We start from the raw sequence: 19,195 nt of genomic DNA, 5'->3' as shown, positions 1-19,195 counted from the left end.
CACTGAGCACGGGGGCCCCCCAAGGCTGCGTGCTCAATCCGCTGCTCTTCACCCTGCTGACGCATGACTGCACTGCAACCTACAGCAACAACCACATAGTGAAATTTGCTGACGACACAACTCTGGTGGGTCTCATCACCAAGGGCGACGAGACTCAATACAGGATGGAGGTCAACCTTCTGACCACGTGGTGCAGGGACAACAACCTCCTGCTGAATGTCAGCAAGACCAAGGAGATTGTTGTTGACTTCCGGAGAGGTCACACCCAACACCTGCCACTGACCATCGACGGTGCTGTGGTGGAGAGAGTGAGCAGCACCAAATTCCTGGGGGTGCACATCAGTGAAGACCTCTCCTGGACCACCAACACTGCATCACTGGCGAAGAAAGCTCAGCGCCGCCTGTACTTCCTGCGGAAACTCAGGCGAGCAAGTGCTCCACCAGCCATCATGACCACATTCTACCGAGGCACCATTGAGAGCATCCTCTCCAGCTGTATCGCTGTGTGGGGCGGAAGCTGCACTGAATACAACAGGAAAGCCCTGCGGCGCATAGTGAACACAGCTGGAAGGATTATTGGCGCTTCACTCCCCTCCCTGAAGGACATTTACACCTCCCACCTCACCCGCAAGGCGACCACAATTGTGAGTGATGCAAGTCACCCCGCTCACAATTTGTTTGATCCACTGCCCTCTGGGAAGAGGTACAGAAGCCTGCGCTCCCGCACCACCAGACTCACCAACAGCTTCATACACCAGGCTGTTAGGATGCTGAACTCTCTCCCCCCTCTCCCCCCTCCACCCTCAGCCACATAACATCCTGGACTTTTGGACCCACAATGGCTGCCTTGCACTACTCCACTTGTACACTTGCACACTTTGCAACTTGTTGTTGTTGTCCTGTGTCCTGAAAACACTTCTGAACACACTTCAGTGCTGCTCTTACATAACTTGCACCACTATGCCACTTGCATACTTAGGTCAAACAGAACTACCTCAGCCATTTATTGGCCTGACTTTTGCACTACTATATTGACTGTCTACTGTATGCACAATTGCACAATTTCAACCCATTTTTTTGCTGCTCTTATTTCTTCACTGTATGTGCCTTCTTATCTACTTTTTATATTGTTTAATTGAATGTTATGTTTTGTCTGTGGACCTAATTGGTAAAATGTCTTGTCTCCACCGTGGGATAGTGGGAAACGTAATTTCGATCTCTTTGTATGTCTTGACATGTGAAGAAATTGACATTAAAGCAGACTTTGAGGTTAAAGAGACAGCTGGTGATCATGATAATTTAAAGTCAAAAGGGGGCAAACTTAAACACAACATGTTTATTGTTCCATATACAGATCAAAAACATAAAATTTTCATACATCTGAAAGCATAGTGATGAGAAGAAGATATTGTAGGCTTCAAGGGTTAACACAATTGCATAACAATAGCAAGACATAAAAATACATACATTAAATACATTCAGTCTTTCTTAAATATTAACACAAACCTGGACCTTCTTCCTTACTAAGTACAGATTTCTAAAGGTACAGTACACGTTTTTTTGTCGTCTGCATCACAAACTTAAGTATCTATGAGGTAATTTAGAGGAACTCTGTGTGGGACATCTAACTATGCAGAGTGAAAAATAAATACAGCAACCTCAGCCTACTTCTAACCAACTTCAAACATTTATGACACAAGATGTCTAGACAGTAAGGACACTTCTTGTACACACTACTACCTCTATGACATGTCACATTCACCAGGCATGGTACTGGTTAATACTTGTGCACAATATAAAAGCTTTCTAATAATCCTAAAAGAACAGCATAAATATTGCAAGTGAGTGGTAAGGAAATTAGATTTGGGGTCTATGCCTCCTCCTTGGTTGCTGGCTTATAGATGACATTCTGACGGGAATCTTTTTTTATCCTGCACAGACAAAACATACAAGTTTAGTCTTTGGAAAGGTGGTTGTGTCAGTCTCTCAACACACACACACACACACACACACATTCGAACAAATAAAACACAAGCATACACATACACACATGCAGTTAAATATTGACATGTCTAATGGCATACAACTGTGTGTTTAATGAAGATAAATTGGTTTCTGACCACACGCCAGAGAACAGAAGGTCAACAAAATACTTGACTTTTCTCTTTTGTAAAAATGTTTTGAAGAAGCAGAAGTTACGTTTCTTTCCCAGTAGTAATCAGTTGTCCTCACCACACATATGGACATTTTGTTTCACAATTTATCAGCGATAAGTAGGACATATATTTGCCTTGCCCAAATTAAACAGTCATGTACGTAAGTTAAATAACTAAATGAGATGAAGGAGAGATGGTATATTTACTTGGAAATTTTTTTCCGTTGCTGGTAGGCATATGATGAGAAAGCCAGAAGAGTGACAGCAAAGAGTCCTCCAAATGCTATGGCTAGGATATCACCTAAGAAGAGAGACATCCATTCTTAGCTCACAGCACATATGAAATGACTTGTTTGTTTAATTCTAAGGGGGCGGACATTGAGATATGCGTTGTCAAGTGCATTCTTTTCAATCTTATGAGTAATGTAATGAAACTAAATACATACCTCTGGACAGTCCAGCTGTATCAAAAGAGAAAGAAAGACAGAACATAAAGTAATGGTTTAATACAGGTACACACATTATATATATTCACATTATGCAATGTATGTCCTCAAAGCCCCTAGTCTTTGTCAACTGCACTTTGTCCTAGCTATATACACCTGTCTGCATATACATTTCGAGGATCAGTGAAAACTGGAGGTCATTTGGTATGCACTTTGCCAGTCTGAAATGAACGGCATGTATTTGCACAAACCTTGTCTTTGCTTACGTAACACCGGTTATGGCAATGTATACATGAGATGAAGTTTGCTGTATGCCCACATGGCTTGAGGACATTAATGGGAACGTTTAGATAAGAGCGGTTCTTTGAGCAATGGAAAATAACGTGTGTCTGCTCCTCACCGAGACCGCCGGTGGATGCTCTAACCCTCGGGTTGTTGGTATCGGTTTCCGTCAGAGGAACGATTTTGGGGCCTGCAAAACAAATACACTTGTTCAAGGAGCTAATCCTCATTACAAGACACATGCAGCTGATGCAGTACACTTCTCTCTCTCTCTGTGTGTGTGTGTGTGTCTGAGGTTTCGTTCATATATTTTTGTCCCATACAGGTCATAAGAACCATCACATATGCACGTGTGGCTGTGGGGGTTTTATCAGTCTGGAAGCACATGAACGGTTCACTTTAGGATGTTCAGGCTCCAAAGGTTGCATGTTGTCATGAATTAACCACAGACAGTGCATGTGTGTGAAGTGTTTTTCTCCCAGAAGATAAGGTTCTTTTTCAAGAGCCACCTGAAAAGCTGTGAGAAAAAAGCTTCCGCAGAAGTCTCTTTGGAGATGTTTTGCATTTAAAAAAAAAAAAACACACACCCATGCACGCACACACACAAACCACTGTTTACCTCAAACAATTATGAAACTTGTGCCTTAAGCTCAGGCTTACTTTAAGAGGATTTGGATCAGAGGTTCGTAGATTCAACACTACGAGGGGTGAGTAGATGGTTAATATGTAATGGCCACATGTATGCGGAAACATGGGATGGGGGGGGTGGGGGGTAGTGGTCACTCACTCGGCTGAGCAGGCGACGCGCTGAAGGACGAGAGGACTTGTCGGCCATAAAGGAGCTGCGGAGCCCGGAAGTTTAAGCGCAGGAGTTGGTTCTGCTCCATCTTTAGCGTGTCCTCCAGGGCTGCCAGCTGGTGGAGAGAGGAGAGGGGGGATTATGGAGGGTTCCAGGAAGTCTCCACTCGTTAATAGAATAGAATATAATAGAATTCTTTAATGTCATTGCACAGAATACAACGAAATTGGATGGCAGTCCGAGTTAACAGGAAGAGACTGTGTTCATTTTAATTGTCATATGTCATTTGTTTCTACTTTCTATCACTTACAAAATACCAGCAGAATGATTTCTGCTGGCAGTCTTTTTTCTGAGGATTTTATGATGATAACCAATAAACCAAACTAACAATACCCTTACACTGCACTTGGCCGATGCAATATTACATTATTACAATATCACTTTCAACAAAGCCAACTGACCTGCTTTCTGGACACTGTGATGGTATCATTGAACATGGTCCAGTTGACAGTCTGGAAGCAGGGTGGGGTGGTCAGGGATCCTGTGTATCTGTAGAATCGCTCCAGACTGTTTGGCAACAGATGACGGACATTGAACCCTGGGATTTCTGTATTAGTTTCTGAAACAAAAAAGAAATAAGAATTTCAGGTATGCCTGACATGCCATGAATACTTCTGCCCAGACGTTATTCCAGTGGAGCATCATTTCAGTCCTGCTCAGTGGTAAATTTGCTCAGGCCCTGGGGCTACACCCCCCTACACACACACACACACACACACACACACACACATCCAAGTAAGTCTGTGTTGTGAGAAAGGAATAATGAGGTGATATGTTACCTTCCACGCTGACATCCGTGAGGGCTGATAGGATCTTCTCATAGTTCTCATTCTCACGCAGACCGATCTGAATTAAAGAAGAGTTTGATTAGGACAGGGACTTGGACAACAGGAACACAATTACCTCAAAAATGAGTTCAGATCAATGATCCATTTAGCCATATGGGTTGTTTAGCACATCTAGCACATTCTGAACATTCAGAATGGCTCTCTCTCTTCCAAGAGAGTGACTAATTCAGCCACAAATCCACTCCTGTCCTGATCTGGTAAAAACATCAGAACCGGGCCACATGCAGCCCAGATCTGGGCCAAACTCAGTCCAGTTTCCACTGATATCTGTGATATGAGAACTTGAAGCCCTGTGTGGGAAAGTATCTTGCTGAAAATTGATGGTACTTACTCCGATGAAGGCTCCCAGGACGGCCAACCCATCTGGCTTAGAGGCTGCTTCTGAGAGGTTGGCATACTTAGAGTTGTAGTGGACCACATGGATCTAGGGAGAGATATATCAACTCGACATTACAACATGCCAGAAAACATAGTCCTACTCAGATAACAGATAATTCTTACATCTCTATCTGTCTTTCTTTATTTTTTCATGCATTTGTTCATTTGTTACCTTTTTATTTCTCTCTTAATTTCCTCTCCTCTCTTCCTTTCTTTGTACTCTTCCTTTTGATCATCCATTTCTGTTTAACTATTTTCTCTCTCTCTCTCTCTCTCACCTCTGCAGGGAAGTGGACGTTGTCGATGGTGTGCTCTGAGCCGGGCTCCTCCACCGAGCCCCAGTGGAAGTGGAGCTGGGCCGCATGGTAGACCCGGTCGAAGCCGCTGACGATCTGCATGCTGCGGGGCAGGCTCAGCTGCACTACAGGCAGGTCAAACACAGGGCATCACATCACTCATCAGCACCCTGTTTAAACACTGCTTACAGTAGGCCTACACTCACTGCAGCTGCATGCTGGGAATGCAAGCAGTTATGTGGCTTCAAGGGATTTCAAGTGGAGAAGAGATGTGATCATACTTGAATTACTATGTTGTTTGATTTGTATCAGTTTAATCGTCACAGTTTGAGACCTACAACAACAGCTGTGTCATTATCTTGGGTCTGATTCTTACGTGTGTGCCCGTTGTTCAGCAGTGTGAGAGCAGGGCTGTCGGTCAGGTCGTAGCCCTCCAGCTTGATAGAGGGCATGCTGTCGTCGTAGATGGCTGTCTTGGTGTTGATGTCAATGGGAGACTGGGATTTTCCATTGCAGTCAGTGAAAACAGAACCCCATGTTGCTTGGTCTAGAGGAGAGTGAGGACAGAAGGTCAGCAATGCTATCACAGCACATGGAAGAATGAAGACCAAGTGGCAAGAAAGAGGTGTCAGCCAAAGAGGGAAAGGCCATTTTGTTTTCCATCTTTTGATCATAATCTTATACAATCCTTCCTCAAGGCCTTGGTATGGCGTAAGAATGCCACTCTGTGCAATGTATCACAATTATGAAATGATATTCAAAACAATAATCGATAAACTGTGAGACCGTGATCTCAGTCTATCAGAGATGATAGGGAGAGTATGTTTCCGAGAATTATGTTCACTTTATCAAGATCGCAGTACTGATTGAATGTCGATTTCAAGGTCAATCCTGAATGACAGGAACTTCTAATGACGTTGTATCGGACATTTTATCAGACCACATTCAGTGATACAGATGCAGTCTGTCCTTCACCACTAATACAATATCTCAATAGAATCTTGCATGAGGATGGAAATGAATAAGCAACTTGGGGTTATAACTAGACCAAAAGTGGCAATTCTCCTACTGCTACTTGGATTGTAATCAGCCTTATGTAAAAGTTTCTGCCAGGTAAATCAATGTAAATGATCTCTAATCATAATAGTATATACTACTATTGCATATCCACTTTACAGATTGGTTTTGTACACTTACCAGTGTAGCCCCAGTGATGTGAGTGTGATTCTGTAAATAGAAAAAAGACATGGTATAACTAGGTTGTGGGGAAATACTTTAGCTGTTAAATGTCTGCTGGGGTTGTTGTTGTCCAATTGGCTACACTTTATAGAAATGTAGACATTGAAAGGATGATCTCAGTTATTTTGGTTTTCTCTTGTCCAAGACCTCTGAGGTCAACCTCCCTTGGGAGTCTGGAGTGATAATAGTTTTTCTTTATAATGACAGCTCTTTTTTCTTTATTTCATGTAATCCTTAAAGAATAGCGTGTTTAGCCCTATAAATAACGGAAAGACTTTGTCTACGAAAGACTTGTTGCTCTCATGCTTGCCTAGGATGCTTGTGTGTTCGTAACCTGTCTCCGGCGTTGTGAATAAAGCTTTGTACTTTGCCATACGGTAGGCTTGCCTGTGCGTTACTTTTTGCCTCTCTAATACTTTATTTTTACCACAAGGTTATTCTTATAAGTACACAAAACACTGTTTTAATCTGCTGGTTCAGCAAACATTCCAAATGCACAGGTTCATTGGCAGTGATGTTGTCCACAGTAATATAATTTCAATTCAATTCAATTCAAATGTATTAGTCACATAAAATTATACAGAGTATACAGAGTATTTGTAGTGAAATGCTTTGTCCATGGCTGTGCAATGTGAGAAATAAATAGAAAAAGAAGAGAAGAAGAAATGTCTAAAGTGCATGAGGTGTTTCCAACATGCTTGTGCTCCTGCTACAGTCCTCATTCAGTATCTGGATAGCTTGGGGATACAAACTTTTCCGCATTCTCTCTATGTTGGCCCTCAGGCAGTGATAACGTTTCCCAGAGCGTAGGGCAGAGAAGAGGCAGTTGTTGGGGTGACTGGAATCTCTGGTGATTTTCTTTACTCTGGACTCTCCTGATGTCTATATTCCCTCTAGGTTGGTGCACTCCTGGTAGTACGTTCTCACTACTCTCTTTAGGGCTTTACGGTCTTGCTGAGTGCTGTTTCCATACCAAGCTGTTGTATTCCCAGTAATAATACTTTCAATGGTGGCTCTGTAAAAGTTGTTGTCTGTAAAAGTAATTGCTGAGGTAGCCTAAAGTACTTCAAGTGTCTGAGGTGAAAAAACGCTGGTGTGCCTTTCTCACCAGTGTATTAACATGTTTGGTCCAAGTTAGATATTAAGAAAAATGAACACCAAGATATTTAAAACTCTCTACCATTTCCACCTAAGAGTCGTTGATCTGGAGTGGTTGGTAAACTTTCTGCTGGCCACGCCTGAAATATATAAACATCTCCTTAGTCTTGGCAACATTTAGGAGTAGGTTGTTGTCTTGGCATCAGTTTGATAGTCTGTCTACCTCATTCAAGTAAGCCTGCTCATTGTTCTTAGAAATGAGGCCAACTACTGCTGTGTCATCAGCAAACTTGACAATGATGTTGGAGTCATGTACTGCCGTACAGTCATGTGTGTAAAGGGAATACAACAGTGGACTTTAAACACAGCCCTGTGGTGTGGTGCTCCTGTGTTGAGGGTAAGGGATGAAGAGGTGTGGCTACCCACCCTCACCACCAGTCAAGAAATTGAAAATCCATTTACACAGAGATGGATGCAGTCCAAGATCTTCCAACTTAGTGATGAGTGTAACAGGTTTAATTGTATTAAATGGCGAGCTGAAATCTATAAACAGCATTCACACATAATTCCCTCCCCTGTTATCAAGGTGGGCTAAGGCAGTGTGCAGTATAAAACTAGAATTGAATAAAGAGTGGGCTTGATCAGGTGCAGGTTGCCAAAAGGATTGCAACAGTACCTCAAAATTGGGCACACAGATCAAAAGTTATCTGCATTAACGCAACATCCAATAAGCCAAACGAATGCTGGTTGGTTAATTGTGCTGGTTGCTAGGGTCACATTATAGTAGGATGGTTGTTATTGTGTTTGCTAGGGTACAGATAGTGGTTGCTATGCTAAATAAATGTGGTTGATATGGTGGTTGCTAGGGTAATCAAGTTGGTTGCTATAGTGGCACTAGGGTCAAATTAAAGTGGTGGTTGCTAGGTTTTTGCTAGGGTAATTAGGATGGTTGCTAGGGCATTGCTAGGGTACATATGCTGGTTGCTGTGCTAAATAACGCAGTTACTATGGTGGTTGCTAGGGTAATCATGTTGGTTGCTAGGATCACATTATAATGGTGGTTGCTAGGTTGTTGCTAGGGAAATTAAGATGGTTGCTAGAGTGTTGCTAGGGTACATATGGGGGTTGCTATGCAAAATAACGGGGTTACTATGGTGGTTGCTAGGGTTATCATGTTGGTTGATATGGTGGTTGCTAGGTTGACATTATAGAGGTGGTTGCAAGGTTGTTGCTAGGGTATTTAAGATGGTTGCTAGGGCATTGCTAGGGTACATATGGTGGTTGCTATGCTAAATAACACGGTTGCTATGGTGGTTGCTAGGGTATTCATGTTGGTTGCTATGGTGGTTGCTAGAGTGTTGCTAGGGTAATTAAGGTGGTTGCTAGTGCATTGCTAGGGTAAATATGGTAGTTGCTTTGCTAAATAATGCTGTTGCTATGCTGGTTACTAAGGTAATCATGTTGGTTGCTATGGTGGTTGCTAGGTTGACATTATAGTGGTGGCTGCTAGGTTGTTGTTGGAGTATGTTTTGTTTGAACGTCAACAGAAGTGACGTTAGCCAGCATTGCTTATAGCATCTTTAAGATGGTTGCTAGGGTGTTGCTAGGGTACAAATGGTGGTTGCAATGCTGAATAATGTGGTTGCTATGGTGGTTGCTAGGGTAATCATGTTGGTTGCTATGGTGGTTGCTAGGGTCATATTATAATGATGGTTGCTAGGTTGTTGCTAGGGAAATTAAGATGGTAGCTAGGGTGTTGCTAGGGTACATATGGTGGTTGCTATGGTGGTTGCTAGGGTTAAAGCCAAACCATGTGTATACAGTTCAAGTTAAAAAGATGTGACAGCACGAAAAGCCAATCCAGGTCATGTACATGGTCTACTGTGGATCTACAAAGATTTGTTTGACATGGATTGGCTTTGCGCTGTCCCATCTTTTTTTACATAATTTGTACCCTTAAGAAGAACAATAATGGGCTTGCTTGATCTAATGGCATCATCAGTAGATCTATTAGACTGATAGGCAAACTGCAGGGGATCTCGATTTTGGGGCAATGAGGAGCAAATGCAGTTTTTGACTAACCTCACTGCAGGGCGGTAGTCATTCAGGCCGTCAGGATGTGAATTATTTGAAACAGGAACAATTGTTGATCTTTTAAAACAGGTTGGTAGGCCTACAGTTGACTGGGCTAAAGGGTGATTGAATATCTCTGTGAGCAAGTTGATCTGCGCAGGTTTTGAATACTCGTGCAGGAATGCCGTCTGGACCTGCTGCATTCCTGGTGTTCACGCTTCTGAACGCTCTCCACACGTCATGCTCTAAAAGGGTGAGTGCAGTCTCCTTTATCGGCAGGACTCCCTCATGTTGCCTGGATGTTATCAGTGGTGTTTGTGTCGAAACGCGTAGAACGCATTGAGTTCATCTGCCAGTGAGGCGTCAGTGCTCAGGATGGTGGAAGCAGGCACTTTGTAGCCTGTCATCGCCCTTAGTTCTTGCCACATGCATCTGGTGTCAGACTGTTCAAACTGGGATTGGATCTTTGCCCCATCCTGCTGTTTGGTGTCTTTTTTAACATTCCTCCTTGTACGCGGCAGCTTTGTACTTCTCCATGTTCCCAGATACTAGCCCCGAGTTGTAAGCAGCAGTGTGACTGTTCAGGGCCTCGCAGATGGAATGATTTACCCATGGCTTTTGGTTTGGGTATGTTCTAATGGTGACTTTGGAGACAACATCATCCACAAGCTTCCCGATAAACGCCAACACTGTTTCTGTAAACTTGTCGATGCTGTCATCAGAGCTACGTCTAAACATATCCCAGTCCACAGATTCCAGCGCATCCTGGTGAGGGGACTCTGCTCTGCCCAGAGCTGGATCTCTCACATGGCTGGAGGCTCACGTTTTTCAATTTCTGCCTGTATCTGGGCATAAGGAATACAGCAGCATGATCTGACTTGCCGAAAGGTGGAAGTGACTGAGCCTTGTATCCCTCTTTGAACTGTCCAGTGTCCTCTCCCCTCTGGTGCTACACTTAACATGCTGGTAAAATTTAGGCAAAACTTTTTTGAGGCTGGCCTCGTTGAAATCCCCTGCCACTATCCCGCTGCATCCACATTGTCACTCTGATGCTTGTTGAGAGTTCCACAAAGCTCCATCAGTACTTTGTCAGTGTCCGCTTGAGGTGGAATATAAACTGCGGTCACGATGTAAACTCCCGTGGTAGATAAAAGGGTCTGCATTGGACTGTGATGAATTCCAGGCCAGGTGAACAGTGTCTTGACGGTGCGGTTACATTCCTACTATCACACCACTTATTGTTCAACATGATGCACACACCCTCTCCTCTGGTTTTACCAGAATCAGTTGTTCTGTCCATCTTGCCATCATGTCATCTAGCTTGTTTTCCAAAGATTGGACATGATTGCAAGATCACTGGCAGATGTACTGTAATCAGATGTACTGTAGGCTACCCTTCCAGATTATGCAACCTCACTTTTCAGTCACTCATTATTATGCAAAGTTTTTTGTCAGACAAAGTATTTATACTAAACTGAGTTTATATTAGTCTATAAAATGAACACGCATTTCACGACACTAATAAAAACAGTTCAAAGAAGAAAGGCTGTGTAATACTGAATGACCCAATTACAGCCACAGCCAGACATTTTTGCCCTGGGTACATTCAGTTTAATAAATGTTTTTTTTGCTAGCTCAGAAAACTTTGACCCAAAAATTCACATTGGTAATTGCATTGATTTGTTTGCACCTAGGTACTTTATGGAATCCATGAAACAAAACAACTGAAGTGAAGCAGCCTTAAACCTTAAGAAGGGACTAAGAGTTAACAGAGTGCATGCTGTCCCTGCAGGCACAGAACACCCGTAGCTTTCCTCCACACCGACTCACACCGGCAGACAAACACAATCACCCCTTCATGAGTGAAGCTGAATACCACCATTATGCTCCAGCTGAACGCAGGACCATTCCGGAACCCTTGAGAGTGTTGGGCCCATTGTGTGCCCCCCAGGTCCACTGTCAGGTTACCTGCTACCTCATGTTAAAAGTGCCCAGACAGCACCACATAATAAAGCAGCTGCAGACAGAGCTGAGGCTTTATTTCACCTGTGTGAGTTGATACATCACAGCATCCAGGAATCTGAATATAGGGATTCATGATGTTTGGTGGTTGTGTGACCACTTGTATTGATAGTAATGTAAGGATGTCTAGCAACAGCTGTTTCTTGAATTAGCATGTGACTGTCAGTGTGTAACTTCTCTTTTTAAGTTTGTAAAGGTAGATGTGGAAATTACATGAGCGCTGAAAATGATGTAGTGGACAGTGAGTTCAATTAAGTCATTCTGGAATAAGCACCATTTTCCCCAACAGGTAGTTCAGCCCAATATATTGGGATTGGAAGGCTCTGCTGCAGACCACATAGAAGCAAATGTTGCAAACCTTGAAGGGAAACTTTCCTTTTCCTCACACGTGTTCCACCACATCTTGGCAGATCTTCTGTATATTAAACAAGTGGCCATCTCAATTTGACTCATAATTCAGGACAGCATTACTGGAACAGCTGTCTTGGTTTACCTACCACGAAGCTCGCCACGTCCAACACCCTGTATTTAGCCGACCTGGCTGGGAATCACCTCTGCAAACTGTTCCTTAAATATTAAGTCCCTTGTATCCATCAGTCGCGGATGAATTTAGACAGACTGCCCTATATTTGAAAAGCTACGTGAATTACTTGCAGTCAGCCAGTCATACAACATTGCAGATCACAGGGCTACGTTACTGTGCGCACGTACGGGCAGGACTGTCCTGAAATGGGAAGGCTATGATTCAGGGCCACGTATTCCTGTATTTCAGAGAACTCTTTCCACCACTGTATAATCCGGTTCCAGTAAAATGATGTGGTAAGTGTTGAAGTCACTGAAACTTGTAATGATGATAACCTTGGCAGCTATGTTCATGGAATTCACTTCCCCTTTCCAGCAGCTGATGTGGCTGACTCAGAGGATTCGCATTCACCTTCACTAGTCTGCGTTTCCTGCTAAAACTCATGTTCTTCATTTTCAAACTGGTCCATACAAGCCATACACCTATTGCAAATGCTTCCCCAGGCTAATGCAATGTAGACCAAAACACATCAAACCTTTAAAAAACATGGAATAGGCTATGTTTTGTGGTTAGATGATGTGAAGGTTTCTCTTGGAATAAAACATACACAACAGAGGAAAGGTCAGCATACCAGAAGGAATTATCCAGGAAATTGGGTGTGAACTAAAGTTTATAAATCTTTTTTTCCAAATCCTATTTCAGCATTCTATACATGTAGGCTAGCCTATGAATCATTGTGTTCCATATCTTCATTTATATGGTTACAAAACCATGACCATGGTTTGGAAGTAGCCTACTCTAAAGGATTGCTTAGTTGAAAGAAATTATTGCAACCAACAGAAAACATTTAATTAAGCTGTTAATTTGCACTGGCAGGCGTTGGCCTTGGGTGAACACTTGTCAATCTGTTTTGTTGTTTGTTGTGCAACTGTGAGGGGTGCCAAGATTCTCCCACTTAAATCTTGCAAGCTGGAATATCTGCGGCCCAAAGCATTCCTTGTTCCTGGTTTATCTCAGGCTGTGTGGTAATGACGCAGCAGAATCATACCCTGGGCAAAGCTGGGGTGATTCTGCACACGTGATCATAAAGGAGTTTGGCAACACGGCACACACCCACCAGGCCCCTGCCCTGTACCTTAACTGACACCAATCAATCAAGGAGTGTCTGTGCTTGTGACTTCACTTTTATCAGACCTTTCCCCTTTTTTCCTTACAGTTTTAAATCAACAGAATAGAAGGTGCTTGAAGTGAAGTCATTGTGTACTATGTGGACAGCTGAGGTCTTTGTCCATCTGAGATGGTTAACAGGAAAAGACTGGCCAGCACTGTGTTAATACAGTCTCTGCTTATTCTGAACAATCCTGCTGGTAATTTGTCGTATGAATGAATAACTGATCTTCTCTGGTCTCACTGTTTGCACCCTGGTGTGAAAAATGTCTGCTGTGAAAAATGTGGTGTGTGTGTGTGTGTGTGTGTGTGTGTGTGTGTGTGTGTGTGTGTGTGTGTGTGTGTGAATATGTCTGCCTGCCTGTGGCTACAAAAGAGAGAGTGAGTGTGTGTATGCATAGGAAAGAGAGAAAGGTGTGTGTGTGTGTGTGTGCGTGCGTGCGTGTGTGTGTGTGTCTCTGTGTGTGTGCGCCTGTATGCATGTGTCTTTTTCCATCTGTCCCACAGTGAGACTTTGATGATCCTTCTAAAGCTGCGCTAACATAGCTCCTGCCTGTGATGTCCTAACTGGCACAGAAAGACAGGACTCAGGCGTTGACTCGTCCGGGACTGGCTGTACTCCTTCCACAGCACGTAGACGTGGAAGCCTCTACTACAAAAACCACAGGGTGTCCACAGCATCCGTGTCACACAGAATGTCTAAGGGAATAAGCTATTTTCCACATCACCCTGACACACATATTAGACACAGAGAGAGAGATAGTAGCATCCATCAGGCAAGTCTTATTTAAATAAACTCCTGGTGTATTTACAAACTTTTCAATGCCTCGTTTTATGAGTAAAGAACATACTGTAGACGTTTCATACCATTCAGGGCATTATTAGTGGGGTAATTTACGAGATAAAAGTTGGTACCATTAGACTGCAGAAACTCATTAGTTTCTGACAGCGCTACTCGACCAGGGTTCGACCAAGGGAAAACAGGTTCTGGGAGGGTGTTTGGCTCGGGGTCATGGTGCAAAGGACCCTAGGGTGAAATTACTCCGAACCATCGTTTTAATAACAGAAGCGCTATGTCATAAACATTTGTGACTTGTTTATCATGTTTATGACACGTTCATGACAGTGTCATGTCACTCTTATGTAGATACCGTCAATTAAAGTGTAACCGAAAATGTGTTAAAGTCACAATGTTTACAATGAGTTAAAGTCCGGGACTGTGCCTTTAAGATAAATTCTGTATTAACTGATAATCTCTACAAGTATGCCCTGATGGCTTCACTTTTTCACAATCTGTGCGATTTAGAAATATTGTGTTTTGATTGATTATTCATTTTTGAAACAAATCTATTACCACAAGAACAAGTATCAAAGGTGGGAACAAAGTTGATAAAAGCCAACAAAGTCAAATCTATCAAGCTTAGACTTCACAAATTAGGAGAAACTAACATGCTATCTCCCATCTTTATCTTTCTCTCTGATATTATTCCCCCTATAGTGACACTCCACTGTTTATAGATGCTACTAAATTTAAAACTCATGCTAGTTAATTTGTCATGCATCATCACACACATAGTCATACATTATTTTACCTTTCATTCATAAATCACAGAAAACAGCCTGATGTCAATGAAATTTAAAACTCATGATAGTTAATTTGTCATGCATCATCACACACATAGTCATACATTATTTTACCTTTCATTCATAGATCACAGAAAACAGCCTGATGTCAATGAAATTTAAAACTCATGCTAGTTAATTTGTCATGCATCATCACACACAGTCATACATTATTTTACCTTTCATTCATAAATCACAGAAAACAGCCTGATGTCAATGAATTCAACACAACAATTAGTTTGTAATAATTATACACAGTCGTTTCCCTTTGGCAGCTATATCAGTGGTGATACACCACAAGTTATAATGTTTGAAGTGGAACTGTCCAGTACAGGGAAATGCAATATTTTGCTGCTTAGCCTTATCAGTCTCACAAGGCTTTTTTTTAGACTCCTCAAACAAGACTGTGGAGGACCTGGCTGGCTTATCAGTTGTACAAAAAGGAACTGGTTCAGCAATGCCATGGCCTTCAGAATGCATTGTCTGTCTATTTAATGTCTATTGTCTAGACAGACACACTGCCTTTTAAAGTGCTTGTGAGCACCGCTTGTATTTAGTCTCCCAATTCAATTCCAAGGCTAACACTCACAAACCTCGACATGTACATCTGTATACAACCTAGAAATCTTATTTCAGGAAAACTCCTGTTAAATGATATCCTTTTCTTAGAATACAACAAAACAGCAGTGTAAAGAACTCAGACTTACTTTTGTGCTCTTCGCCCTCTTGTTCGCTGCTACCATCATCTTCCTCCGATGATGAAGAGGAAGATGCTAAACTCAACACCAAACAGTGGAGAAAGAGGACTGTGAGGAAGGCTTTTCGTAGCATCTGGGCTGTGTGGTGATGTCTAGACGTCTTGGAAAGGCTCTTGTTAACCGCCGTCTTGCTTTCCAACTCTGGGCTTCTTTCACCTGGGCTGGACTTTTAAATAGAGGCCCCCCAAGGATGGAGCAAGGGCCAATCAGGGCCCTGAGGCCACTGAAGGTACCCTCTACATTCTCTCTCTCCATCCCCCTCCCCTTCCCTCTCTTTCTCCTTTTCAGATTTGCTCCTAACCCATGCAAAAAGTGCAACCTAATCTAATCGGCTGGTCTCAGCCCTCTGGCTAACCAGACAAACCCACTTCTACACACACACACACACACACACACACACCCAGCATGTCACCACCCCCCTTTCCTTGGTTATGAGCAAAGTCCAGAGTGTCGTTCAGTGGGAGGGGTGGAGGTGTGGCAGCCCAGAGAACCCGCTCCAACATGCAGCAGAGTCGTGTGTCCGAGTGCTGTCAGAAGTTCAGAACTTCTGCTACTTACCTCTGAAGTCCATTTGACGACATGCAAAGGTTCTGCCAAATGCAGCTAAAGTTTGTCTGTCCCAGAGAAACAGAGAGAATTGCCTTCTGCACGTTGATGATTCAAGCACTCGTCACTTCTGGGTTAACTCATCTTTCTTGAAATGCTTTTGCTTATGTCAGCTTAAGGATTCCTAGAATTGGGGAAAAAAGAGAATTCCCTCTTAAAGCTCATTCTGAAAGTAAAGGTTAATGTAAGATTTCTATGAAAAGGAAGATGTCTTTTACCACACTTGACCATCCACTTTTAGCAGTTCTCTTTTTTGGAGACTTTCTCCTCCTAATCTAAAAATGTCTCGTCTGCCAGTAAAAAATGGCCTTGTGTCTCTAACCTTAAAATGACCCTACCGTTCATGAATCAAACATGCTCACTAGTATGAAAGGATGACTGAGGACCATATGCAATTTCCTTGATTCCTCCTCTGAGAGTGGAGCTTAGAGAGTACATGTGTCCAACTTTACCGGCAGTCTTTGGTCATCAGAGTGTGTCTTATAAATTAACTCTTCACCTAGGGGACACCCCCAGACTTGAGGGATCCCATTACAACCAGTCACCCTTGTTCCGCGTCTCTGGCTCTAAGGCATGGGTCTGAGTCTCACAGAGGCTCACATGGAAGAGAGAGAGAGAGAGAGAGAGAGAGAGAGAGAGAGAGAGATAACATACCTGAAAGGTCAGAGACAGACAGGAAGAAAGGAAAGGAAGAAGGGGGGATGAGGGAAGAAAGAAAAAGTGGGGGATGCATGGTGGAGAAAAGAAAGAGGAAATGAAGTGTTGGGGGGAGAGGGATGCATCAAAAGGGAGGATGAATTGTAGATGGAGGTAGGGATAGAGACAGAGGTAGAAAGAGAGAGAGGGAGGCAGAGACTGAAAGTCATATGGTGGTGAGCATACTTGATTTACTAAAAGAGTAGGACTGAATTCACCCACAGGGCTTACAGACTTCAGGTGAAAGTGACCTATAACTCACAAACACGTTCACAAGATTTATTCCCTCCTCTCCAGCTGTCTCAAGCCTTACTTTGCACAAGTGACCCCTTGGTGTATGTGGTCTTATTTCCTCCAGTATGAGGAAAAACAATGCCTTCAGACGAAGTTAAGGGCATCAAAAGCCCCAATCAGTGCACTAATCCCTCATTAAATTCACGCCTTCCTCAAGAGAATTTTTAATGAATAACTTCTGTCTGTCCAATTACGTCAGGAGAGGAGAAGGTTTCTACTTGAATGAACTGGCTAAACTCAGACCTGAGTTTTGAGACAATACTTGATGGTTTCACATATTTCTCTGTGTGAAAATGACACCTACAATTTTTAAGTATTATATTGTTTTGTATTTGTGTGTAGCTTTGGACAAAGGCATCTGCCAAATCCCATAACCATAACAAATGCAGGCAAGACGTTTTTATATGGTTCCTTATTACAGCTTTCATGAATTGCTACAGACAAAATCTTTCAGACAATTTCTGAAACCTGTCACTCAAACAACAAAAAACCTACACCAAATCTGCAAAACCATATGCTAATTCTCAGCTTTTGACTCAGGCTTCAATGTCATAAAACACGTTTTGCAAAACATTACACCCATGGTTTAAATTTTAAGGTCAGACCTTAAATACTTGTGTACTTTTTAAGGCACTGTCCTTCAAAAAACAAGTTTGGAAAAATATAATCAGATTAAAAAGTAAATAATTGTTTTACATGTGGCTTCATTGTAGTGTTTTGTATTTTGTAAGTGCAGTTTGTAAAACGTGAGTAAGCAGTTGTTAAAAAGCAATTAAGATGTGTAATAAAAGAATCAAAGTATTCAAAGTAATTTTTACTGATGTTCCACTGATGTTACATTGGGTTCATTGATTTACATATACTGTAGCTACAAGAGTGGTGTTACACAATCTAGAAAATGACCACTGAAAAAAACACTGAGCTGTGAACCTCCATTGACATCCAGAGGTCTGTATGTAGTTTGTGCATCTGTGTGGCTAGTCTTTTTTTTTCCAAGTCAAGAAATGTTCTTTTTTATTTGTTAGTTTCATAAGAATATCTCAAGGGAGAGCAATTTCCCCAAGACTGACTGATTACACCAAGCACGAGAACCTACACTTTCTAAAATAGACAGCATGGGTTGCTTTACGACTCCGTACGACTCATTAGCCAAGTCAGTTTACCTATAGCTGTGTCCCTTTAGAAGCCCAGACATCCAGGGACAGGGTACATGTGGACCCACTGGCCTCATGTTTTAGCTCTGGGGACCTTGCTAACGGTTTTTTAATATGTGTGCTACATGCCTTTCACATGCAACAAGATGGTTTATCACAATATTTACATAGAGTGGGTGCCGTTTATCCATCAGTCTATTCCTGGTTGATTTTTAACTCCTTGTTCTGACATTATCTATTTGATCCTGCTATCTGTTAAAGTATATGGTCCACAAAACTCGGATGTTCGGCGCCAAGGCATACATCAAATCTGTGGGTAAATAAAGCATTGCAGAGTCCCTGTAGTCCACTTGGGGTATTTGGGCATCTATAACACCAGACCCAACGTATTTAACTTGTATAGCTCATAAACAAGACCTACATGAGTGTCACAATACTGAACATATATATTTATATATACATACATACATATATAAAACTAATGAATTCATTAAATGTATTTTCCGTCCAAAATTAATGCCAGCCAATCAGTTTCCAGTCCTGTCAAGATAACGGCTTAGAGACTTCTTTGACAGTCTTTTGAAGTGCGCTGAAAAAGTCTGTTGGGATTATTTTTATCAGATGAAGTCTATGGGTATATTATGATGCTCCACTTCAGTGAAAAAGACAAGGCCATGA

General features: G+C 42.4%; 1 protein-coding gene across 1 annotated transcript; it reads right to left on the bottom strand.

Moving 5' to 3' along the window:
- Positions 1 to 1,321: 1,321 nt before the first annotated feature.
- On the bottom strand, positions 1,322 to 16,109 carry ca9 (carbonic anhydrase IX). The gene is made up of 12 exons (XM_076284424.1): positions 15,717 to 16,109; positions 6,462 to 6,491; positions 5,641 to 5,811; positions 5,247 to 5,389; positions 4,922 to 5,014; positions 4,522 to 4,588; positions 4,144 to 4,301; positions 3,671 to 3,797; positions 3,002 to 3,073; positions 2,602 to 2,616; positions 2,363 to 2,456; positions 1,322 to 1,931 (listed from the first exon to the last, which is right to left on the bottom strand). Exons 1-12 carry the CDS (start codon positions 15,838 to 15,840, stop codon positions 1,871 to 1,873), a joined length of 1,155 nt encoding a protein of 384 aa, XP_076140539.1. The 5' UTR covers positions 15,841 to 16,109; the 3' UTR covers positions 1,322 to 1,870.
- Positions 16,110 to 19,195: the final 3,086 nt, after the last annotated feature.

The sequence above is a fragment of the Alosa pseudoharengus genome, unplaced genomic scaffold (assembly GCF_046254945.1).
Source record: "Alosa pseudoharengus isolate Yale_2024_CS ecotype anadromous, Long Island Sound unplaced genomic scaffold, YU_APseudo_1.1 YU_APseudo_1.1_scf_14, whole genome shotgun sequence".
Taxonomy (NCBI): domain Eukaryota; kingdom Metazoa; phylum Chordata; class Actinopteri; order Clupeiformes; family Clupeidae; genus Alosa; species Alosa pseudoharengus.
The sequence above is the reverse complement of the archived record's forward strand: the minus strand, read 5'-3'. Positions and strand labels throughout refer to the sequence as shown.